Source organism: Salmo salar, chromosome 13 (genome assembly GCF_965601325.2).
Source record: "Salmo salar chromosome 13, fSalSal1, whole genome shotgun sequence".
Taxonomy (NCBI): Eukaryota; Metazoa; Chordata; class Actinopteri; order Salmoniformes; family Salmonidae; genus Salmo; species Salmo salar.
Genome location: NC_138303.1, coordinates 41,752,764 through 41,763,854, shown reverse-complemented (window position 1 = coordinate 41,763,854; position 11,091 = coordinate 41,752,764). Strand labels below are relative to the sequence as shown.

At 42.1% G+C, this 11,091-nt stretch overlaps 1 protein-coding gene across 2 annotated transcripts in view; it reads left to right on the top strand.

The window, feature by feature from the left end:
* Nucleotides 1-103: 103 nt before the first annotated feature.
* The window catches only part of LOC106567119 (teashirt homolog 2), a 61,599-nt gene continuing 50,611 nt past the window's right edge, over nucleotides 104-11,091 (top strand). Inside the window, exon 1 of one of the 2 annotated variants that reach the window (XM_082960097.1) lies at nucleotides 104-367. Coding sequence is in view for 1 of the 2 variants with exons in the window: in XM_014136036.2 (XP_013991511.1) it covers nucleotides 10,020-10,059 (40 nt within the window). In the remaining variant the exon portion in view is untranslated. Of the gene's footprint in view, nucleotides 368-9,594; nucleotides 10,060-11,091 lie in introns of those variants that run through there. The other variant, XM_014136036.2, reaches the window with a different exon arrangement.

Sequence of the window (11,091 nt, the reverse complement as noted above, 5' to 3'; positions counted from 1 at the left end):
TGAACTTCAACACTGATTGGCAAATTCTTTTTTTTTGCTCCAGAGCACCTCAGACTGGGCAAAGGTTAACCTTCCAACAGGACAACATCCATAAGCACACAGCCAAGACAATGCAGGAGTGGCTTTCGGGACAATCTCTGAATGTCCTTGAGTAACCCAGCCAGAGCGCGGACTTGAACCCGATCAAACATCTCTGGAGAGACTTGAGAATAGCTGTGCAGCAACACTCCCCATCCAACCTGACAGAGCTTGAGAGGATCTGCAGAGAAGAATGGGAGAAACTCCCCAAATACAGATGTGCCAAGCTTGTAGCGTCATACCCAAGAAGACTCTACGCTGTAATCGCTGCCAATCGTGCTTCAACAAGGTACTGAGTAAAGGGTCTGAGAACTTATGTAACTGTGATATTTCAGTTTTTTATTTTTAATACATTTGCAAAATGTTCTAAAAACCATTTTTTTCTTTGTCATTATGGGGTATTTTGTGTAGATTGACGAGTGGGAAAAAATTATTTAATCCATTTAGAATAAGGCTGTAACGTAACAAAATGTAGAAAAAGTCAAGGGGTATGAATACTTTCCGAATGCACTGTACGTTGATGTACAGCTCTAGACTAGGTAAGATGGAACAGTGTGTTCAATGCTCAGTAATTTAACAAACAAATTCCCTTTTTCTTTTTAAGCAATTACCTGCCACAGGGTAACCTTAGAGGATCAAGTGAAATGTTAGAGATAAATCGTTAAAGACACTGACAGGGTATTTATCTTCACTCCTGCTTTAATGCCTTAGTACACACACACACACACACACACACACACACACACACACACACACACGCACACACACACGCACACACACGCGCACACACACACGCACACACACACACACACACACACGACACACACACACACACACACACACACACACACACACACACACACACCCCGACCTACACACACCCACACTCACTACAGTGGAGGGAGGTGGAGTGTTTTCGAATAGCTCTGCTGCCTTGTCCCAGTGTGCCTCAATGTATGTGCTTGTAAGATCACTGTTCCGTGTGTCAATCCTCCAGTTGAATCATGTTCTTAAAGCGCTTCATTTTAAAATCAAGCATGAATAATTAAGTCATTTCACGAAGCTGCTTTAACGATATATTACAGGAGAGGAAATAGGTCAAGCAGCTCGACAGTAAATATATTGTTTGAATGGGATATTATTGGGTTAAGAATACACACTTTAATTTGGTAAGAAATAACCTAACCTTCTCACTTTCTCTCTTCCCAACACCGCAACCACCTTCAAAATTGACTAACAGGTTTGATTTACGTAGGCCAAAACGGATATATTAGGATATATTTTCCAAAGCCATTGTTCAGTTAATGACTCCGTCCTTTTAGATAATAGACACCAAATGTAGAATAAAAAAACCAACAGAGGTAATTAGATCCAAATACAATATTCTTGAAAGTTAAGCAGTGTCACTCTCAAGCATGTTAGTCTTGGCAAACTTTGACAAGGATTCCTCTCAATGAAGCATCTGCTTCAAGGATAGCAATCTTAGCATAAAACAGTAAAGCATTGTGTTAGTCATTGTCATAAATATATGCATTTCAATTTAGTCTAAATTGTGCAAATTGAATCCCTGATAATACCCAAAGTTCTCATGCACAGCTAATTGTAATATAGTTTGATGTTTAATTCAAGCTCTTTGTCCTTTTAGCTGTTTTTTTTCTTCTTAACTGGGTTATATTTATTAGAATATTAAATCGGCATCTGCTGTTAACAGTATGCATATGTTGTTGTTCTACTTTGAAAATTATGACTCTCAAGACTTCAATCACCGGCTGTCCGTCTCACATGAAATTTCAGCTTTGAATCAAAAGCAGGTTTGGATTCCCCAGGCCTTCCTCCTTTCATCATGGCTAGTGCATTTTAATTAGACTGGCTATGCAGCTCTGATTTGTAGCAAGCCTGCGTAACTAAATAGTTGAACCACAAGATGCAAATGAGTACTGGGTTGTTGGGTTCTTGCAATATTGGAAACAGTCAGGAGGAGGTGAAACTAACTGCTCTTAGTGAATTTTGGAACACTGATTTGCTGAAGAACACCCATGTTCAACATGAGGTCATGTTCAAAAGGTTTTTATTGTGTTTCACATATGATATCGGTAAAACTTTATTTAGATAGTCCATCCATAGATGCTCTTCCAACTACTAACATTTCAACAAACTATCTACTAACCCTAACCCTAGTCCTAACCCTAACCTTAACCCTTATCCTAACCCTAAATTGAACTCTTACCCTAACCATAACCCTTATTCTAAACCTAACCCTAACTGTAACCTTAGCAAGCAGTTGCTTATCAACAGATAGCTTGTTAATAGTATGTCCATCTGTAGAGCATCTACAGATGGACGATCTGGACTATCCGAATAAAGTGTGACCCACCTATCCTGCTGTGTGGTATACGCAGTATGTACTGTAGTTCATGCAAAACAAAAGTGATTAAATCATGGTTGTGCAATGCGAAGGTAGGCCTGTATTACAGGTCAAAGGTATAATGTACAATAGGTACATGAATTGAGAAGAATATTATAATCTCATGAATGTATACGTTTTATAATCATGTTGAAAGAGTAAACTGTAAACATTTAACAGAGAAATGTTGAGGCATTTTTTGACAAAGAAATTGGATTGATTGATGTCTAAGTATAAGTTTGTGCCTTTCTTGTGTATAGCAACCATCAACATGTTTCATCATTGAATGAGTACATGTGAGCAACATCATCTGCAATTCAATTTCAGGTAACAAATATATGATTTGATTTCATAACGCTGGGGCTTTGATATCCTCAGACAGACATAGTTCAAACTATACACACATCAATGTGTCTTTGTTAACTGCCTTCTCAGTATGCAGGCAACACAATGCATCTAATTGCTGCTATGCTGAAAATGATGGAAGGATAAAGCCACAAGTAGCCACAGCTAGAAAAAGAATCCCACCGATATATTTGCTACCATATGTTATGGTAGTGGATCATCAGCTCTGTGGTGGAAAATCCATAAGCAGCCAAGTAAGAGAGATGCAGCCATGTAAAACAGAAATGCTCGACAAACCTGGAAGATGTGGGACCGTACTATAGCATACACTGTTGGCTACTAGTTTTAGTAGTTTGCAACAATATCCCATAGACGTCAATGCGTGATTTAAGCGAAACATCTCACATTTTGGACACATTTCACACAAACGTCGTATTCACACACACACACACAGACACACATTTACAGGGGATGGATACAGATAGATAGCTGGCGAACATGTAAGAAGATGAAGTCAGACTGGGATAGCTAGATGTAAAGCTGCAGCGGAGCGTGCCATGCTGGTAGAGCAGAGTTCACTCCAGATTGAAAGAGGAATTTTTTGTTTTTGCGGTTCCCCAGGACGTCGGGAGACGCCGTCAAAACCATCTATTATGGGCAAAAATAAAAACCTAACGCCCAGAGCTGGGATTGAACCCGCAATCTATCCCAAACCTTAATCGTTAATGTAACCAATAGAATGGCTGAATTGTTAACCCTAGAGTTGTTTCTGTATCCCAAACCTTAACCTTTAACCCATTCTGAATGAATGCCTTAACCTAACCGTAGAGTTGTTTCTGAGTGCCTAATATGCTTTTACAACTCATGAGGGAGCTGTATGCCTAAATACAGGACGTCGCCACTAGGGGAAACAGTGAGTGCTATTACTGTCAAGGAGTAGGGCGTTGCAGACGTGGGTGTTGGATGGGTGTAATCCGCGAGCTCCGGCTCAGAGGGTCGCGTGTTCAATCCCAGTGATAGGCTATTGGTTAACTATTTAACTATCGACATTGACCCTTTTTGCACTAAATCGTTTGAGCCATCACATAAGCTGCTGCTACTGTTAATTATATATCCTATTGCCTAGTCACTTTTAGCCAGCAGCATACCACCTTGCATCCCACCGCTGGCTTGCTTCTGAAGCTAAGCAGTGTTGGTCCTCGTCAGTCCTTGGATGGGAGACCAGATGCTGCTGGAAGTGGTGTTGGATGGCCAGTAGGATGCACCGTTTCCTCTGGTCTAAAAAAAAATGCTCCTGGGCAGTGATTGGGGACATTGCCCTGTGAAGGGTGCTGTCTTTTGGATGGGATGTTAAACGGGTGTCCTGACTCTCTGTGGTCACTAAAGATCCCATGTCACTTATTGTAAGAGTAGGGGTGTTAACCCTGGTGTCCTGGCTAAATTCCCGTATCTGTCCTTCATACCATCATGGCCACCTAATCATCCACAGTTTACAATTGACTCATTCCTCTCCACTGTAACTATTCCCCAGGTTGTTGCTGTAAATGAGAATGTGTTCTCAGTCAACTTACCTGGTAAAATATTCATAATTACCTCATACCCTTGCACACTGACTTGGTACTATTACCCCGTGTATATATCCACGTTTTTGTTACTCATTGTGTATTTTTTTCTTATATTATTATTTTTCTATTTGTCCCTTGTGTTATTATTTTTCTATTTTACTACTATTTCAATTGTTGGGAAGGGCCCGTAAGTAAGCATTTCACTGTTAGTCTACACCTGCTGTTTACAAAGCATGTGAAAAATACAATTTGATTTGACTTCGAAATTTGACATTTGGAGAAACGTGGAAAAACGTCTAATTCTGCAGTGATACTCTGAGAGCTTGTTGGGTAGAGAATTGAGATACGCTGAATCGAGGGGTGGTGGGTGATGGTGGTTGTGTGGGACCTGTCTGTCAGTGTACATGCACATGCTTCTTTTGTACACACACCCGGGCCGTGTTTGGTGTGAAAAGCTGTCAGACTGGGGTTGGATCTAAGCCATGATTGATCACACAGATTCAGGACGATTTCAGGGGAGGTCTCTGCCATTGTGGGCAAGATAACTGACATCCACATAAATGGGAGGATGGAATATTATGAGAAGCAATTTTTAATGGAGTGATGAACTAGGCAGGGCAAACCAGTTTCTCCAAAAGGGCCACATTCATGAGATCATGTTGCACTGAGAGGTCTGCCAAAGTCATCCATCATATCACCTAAACCTGGTTTCTGATTAGGTCATGAGTAGCTTCTCTGTGTCATAGGAACACACTTTGTCAAACCATAAAGGTACCAGTTTACCTCAATAATCTAGAGGTGAGGACAGTGAAGTAGTTGGTCAAGTTATCCTGCAGCATTGCAAATTCTCACACAGTTCATACTGTACAGGAGATTTCCAAAACATTAGGGTTAGGGTTACACCTGCACACACCTTTATATCACAAAACATGAAAGCTTATCTATTACACTGTGTTTGAATGAGGGTGAATGTGAGGTTGATGAATATGACGCTGTATAAGAGTAGCAGATTACAAAGATATACACATGCAGCTGTTGTATACTTGTTAGACAACTCTATAACCTCATAATATCCCTGCCTTATACCAGGCGGTGTCAGACACTCCCGCATCCTAAGTCATAGACTGTTCTCTCTGCTGCCGCACGACAAGTCTGGAACCAATAGGACTCTGAACAGCTTCTACCCACAAGCCATAAAAAATGATGAATACAGTAGTTATTCCAGGTTGCTATTGGTTAACTATTTAACTATCTACAGTACATTGACCCTTTTTGCACTAAATCTTTTGAGTTATCACATAAGCTGCTGCTACTGTGTATTATATATCCTGTTGCCTAGTCACCAATTAAGGTGCCACCAACCTCCTGTACTGTATGTAAATATCTACCTCAATTAGTTCATACCCCTGCATATCAACTCGTTACTGGTACCCCGTGTAAATCAAAATCTCAAATCAAATCAAATCAAATGTTATTGGTCACATACACATGGTTAGCAGATGTTAATGCGAGTGGAGCGAAATGCTTGTGCTTCTGGTTCTGACAGTACAGTAATGTCTAACAAGTAACCTAACATTTCCCCAACAACTACCTAAGACACAAAAATGTAAAAGGGGTGAATGAGAATATGTACATAAAAATATATGGATGAGCGATGGCAGAGCGGCATAGGTAAGGTGCAATAGATGGTATAAAATACAGTATATACATATGATATAAGTAATGTAAGATATGTAAACATTATTAAAGTGGCATTATTTAAAGTGGCATTGTTTAAAGTGACTAGTGATCCATTTGTTAAAGTGGCCAGTGATTGTGTCTCCATGTAGGTAGCAGCCTCTCTGAGTTAGTGATTGCTGTTTAGCAATCTGATGGCCTTGAGAGAAGAAGCTGTTTTTCAGTCTCTCGGCACCATGATGCACCTGTACTGACCTTGCCTTCTGGATGGCAACGGTGTGCACAGGCAGTGGCTCGGGTGGTTGTTGTCTTTGATTATCTTTTTGGCCTTCCTGTGACATCGGGTGCTATAGGTATCATGGAGGGCAGGTAGTTTGCCCCCAGTGATGCATTGTGCAGACCGCACCACCCTCTGGAGAGCTTTGCGGTTGAGGGTGGACCAGTTGCCGTACCAGGCTGTGATACAGCCCGACAGGATGCTCTCGATTGTGGATCTGTAAAAGTTAGTCAGGGTTTTGGGTGACAAGCCAACATTTTTTAGCCTCCTGAGGTTGAAGAGGCACTGTTGTGCCTTCTTCACCACACTGCCTGTGTGTGTGGACCATTTCAGTTTGCCGTTGATGTGTACGCAGAGGAACTTAAAACGTTCCACTTTCTCCACAGCTGCCCCTTCGATGTGGATAGGGGGGTGCTCCCTCTGCTGTTTCCTGAAGTCCACGATCATCTCCTTTGTTTTGATGCCTTTGAGTGAGAGGTTGTTCCCCTGACACCACACTTCGAGTGCCTTCACCTCCTCCCTGTAGGCCGTCTCGTCGTTGTTGGTAATCAAGCCCACTACTGTTGTGTCGGCTGCAAACTTGATGATTGAGTTGGAGGTGTGCGTGGCCACGCAGATGTCGGGGGAACAGGGAGTACAGGAGGGGGCTGAGTGTTGAGGGTCAGCGAGGTGGAGATGTTGTTTCCTACCTTCACCACCTGGGTGCGGACCGTCAGAAAGTCCAGGGCCCAATTGCACAGGGCGGGGTTGAGACCCAGGGCCTCCAGCTTGATAATGAGCTTGGAGCATACTATGTTGTTGAATGCTGAGTTGTAGTCAATGAACAGCATTCTTACATAGGTATTCCTCTTGTCCAGATGGGATAGGGCAGTGTGCAGTGTGATGGTGATTGCATCGTCTGTGGACCTGTTAGGGAGGTATGCAATCTAAAGTGGGTCTAGGGTGGCCGGTAAGGTGGAGGTGATATGATCCTTGACTAGTCTCTCAAAGCACTTAATGATGACAGAAGTGAGTGCTACAGGTTAGTAGTCATTTAGTTCAGTTATTTTCCTTCTTGGGTATAGGAACAATGGTAGCCATCTTGAAGCATGTGGGGACAACAGACTGGGATAGGGAGTGATTGAATATGTCCGTAAACACACCAGCCAGCTGGTCTGCACATGCTCTGAGGATGGGCTAGGGATGCCATTCTGGCCAGCAGCCTTGCGAGGCTTAACACGTTTAAATGTTTTACTCACGTCGATCACGGAGAAGGGGGGGGGGGGGGGCTCAGTCCTTGTTAGCAGGCCGCGATGGTGGCACTGTATTATCCTCAAAGCGGGCAAAGAAGGTATTTAGTTTGGCTGGAAGCGTGATGTCGGTGTCCGTGATGTGGCTGGTTTTCTTTTTGTAGTCCGTGATTTCCTGTAGACCCTGCCACATACGTCTCTTGTCTGAGCCGTTGAATTTCGACTCCACTTTGTCCCTGTACCAGCATTTCGCTTGTTTGATTGCCTTGCGGAGGGAATAACTACACTGTTTATATGCAGCCATATTCCCAGACCTCTTTCCAATGCATGGTTCGCACTTTCAGTTTTGTACGAATGTCGCCATCCATCCACGGTTTCTGGGTAGGATAGGTTTTAATAGTCAAAGTGGGTACAACATCTCCAATACACTTCCTTATACATTCACTCACCGAGTCAGCGTACAGTTTGATGTTATTCTCTGAGGCTGACCGGAACATATCCCTGTCCGCGTGATCAAAACAATCTTGAAGCGTGGATTCCGATTGGTCAGACCAGCGCTGAATGGTTCTAGTCACTGGTACATCCTGTTTGAGTTTCTGCCTATAAGATGGTAGGAGCGAGATGGCGTCGTGGTCGGATTTGCCAATGGGAGGGAGGGGGAGGGCATTGTATGCATTGCGGAAGTTAGAGTAGCAGTGGTCGAGTGTATTACCCCTACGCATAGTGCAATCAATATGCTGATAGAATTTAGGTAGCCTTGTTCTCAAATTTGCTTTGTTAAAATCCCCAGCTACAATAAATACAGCCTCAGGATATATGGTTTCCAGTTTACATAGAGTCCAGTGAAGTTCCTTGAGGGCCGTCTTGGTGTCTGGTTGAGGGGGAATGTACACGGCTGTGACGATAACTGACAAGAAATCTCTTGGGAGTTAATATGGCCGGCATTTGATTGTAAGGAATTCTAGGTCAGATGAGCAGAAGGACTTGAGTTCCTGTATGTTGTTATGATTACACCATGAGTTGATAATCATGAAGCATACACCCCTGCCCTTCCTCTTCCCAGAGAGGTGTTTATCTCTGTTGGTGCGATGCGTGGAGAAGCCCGGTGGCTGAACCGATTCCAACAACATATGCCAAGAGAGCCATGTTTTCGTGAAACAGAGAATGTTACAATCTCTGATGTTTCTTTGAAGGCAACCCTTGCTCGAATTTCGTCTACCTTGTTGTCAAGAGACTGGACATTGGCGAGTAGTATACTCGGGAGCGGTGGGCGATGTGCACGTCAACGGAGCCTGACCAGGAGGCCACTCCGTCTGCCCGTTTTGCGGCACTGTTGTTTTGGGTCGGCTTCTGGGATTAGATCCATTGTCCTGGGTGGTGGTCCAAACAGAGGATCCGCTTCAGGAAAGTCGTATTCCTGGTCGTAATGTTGGTAAGTTGACGTTGCTCTTGTATCCAATAGTTCTTCCCGGCTATATGTAATAAGACTTAAGATTTCCTGGGGTAACAATGTAAGAAATAATACATGAAAAAAATGTAATACTGTATAGTTTCCTAAGGACTCTAAGCGAGGCGACCATCTCTGTTGGCGTCATCTTTAAAAAAAAAATGATATAGCCAAGTTAGCGTAACCATTGTTCATTTATTCCTAATGTTATTCTTTTTCTATTATTTATCTTTTTCCCCCTCTCTCTGCATTGTTGGGAAGGGCACATAACAACGCACTACACTGTTAGTCTACACCTGTTGATTACGAAGCATGTGACAAATACAATTTGATTTGGTAATATAGCATTTACTATCTATGGAAATAATTAGAGTTCCTTTCTTCCATCATCTCAGAAAACCTTTGTAAAAACAAAATGGAACTTAAATCAATGACATCTAGCACATTATTATCGCTGAAACAGCCCTGACATATCCTGGTGTGTTCTCTGGCCCCTGTCCCTTTAATAAACTCATGATTATCTGGTGTAACAAATGTCTCGCTGCCATCATCAAGTCCAGGCGAGGAGGGAGGAGTTTTTAATGTTCAGTTTGTTCTATGGATCGATGTTTGCTGGCATCGCCTCACCCTGCCTGCTCCGTGCGTGATAGCCTACCATTACCCAACGTTTTACGCTCTTCCTTGAACACACGCGATTCAATACAGAGCGCTCTCAAAACCTGCCTGGCATCTGACGGACGTAGTCCTATGGCTTTGGTGGTCCAACAAGAAAAGAAAAGAAGACAATCCGCCCTAGATGATCTAGGAACGGAGGTGAAAGAAGAATAACTGCTCTGACATCTGTTTTGCCTAGACAACATTTTCTGACTCTGGATTTTATAGTGAGAGAAGTAGGCTACTCTAAATAAAGAGTCGCTCTCTCTGCATGGACTATCATACTAGACCGCATACCGATTTCACCTGGGCAGAGTGAGCTACGTGAACTACCAGTTCAAAAATGCCAAGAAGAAAACAGCAGGCGCCGAAACGGGCTGCGGGTAAGAGGACATTCACACCTATCATATTCGTCTTAAACAGTATTAGATGTTGTTATTATCAAACTGATATTGTATATGTTAAAACAGTATAGCAGTAGACTTTGATCTGTATGATGTTTTGGGTAGTAGCCCGTCTTCACTGGCCCAAATCGAATGTCAAAGTGACAGTAATACCGGATGACGAAGGTGCAATTTATTAAAATATGATACTCGGCAATCTTTTATAGCCGAGTATCATATTTGAATATTTGGCTATCTTCGGCTGAAATTTTTAAGTTTTCTGTTTTTGAATTAGAAGGAAATGTATTGTAATTTAGTCCAAGTCGTTCAAAAGTTGTTTTAGTATAACGCAAAAGTGGTGTGTATTGCCATAAAGAATTAAGGCTTGCGTAAATGTATATTTCATGTGTGCTTCGGGTGGCTGTCCTAAACATTTGAACTTCCGATGAACTCTTTATATCTATAGCCCAGACAAATGGAGAACACAAGCACGCACACGCAGAGAGAGAGAGAGTATCTATTTTAAATTAAAATATATATAATTATTATTATTCAAGCATGTCACATTTTGGTTTGTGTGTGTGTGTGTACTGTGTTGTTTATGATGTTCATAAACAATTATTCTTTTTCCTAGATGGATTACACCTGAGACAATCATTGACACACACTGTAACAGTGTAATGCACATTTTATGTAAATAGTTATACCTGGTTGTCACTCATCTGGATTCAGTCAGCTGAATACATACAGTAGGCCTACACTTACAGTACAATGTGCAAAATATAAACACGAGAGTAGACCACGCTTTTTTGCCTACTGTAGTGTTAAGGGTCATCAGTGTGCCTATAGTGGGTTTATTATGGTGACCAACTCATTTGAGTGTTTACTAACCTGGTTACTAAGACCAGATAGGCCAGTACCAACAAAAAAAACTACTCCTTCGTTCATCCTTTGTTACCTCACACAGCAAAATAATTATTGTTATTGCTTAGTAATTGATCACTCGTATGATTAACCTTGACTTTGTTCTTG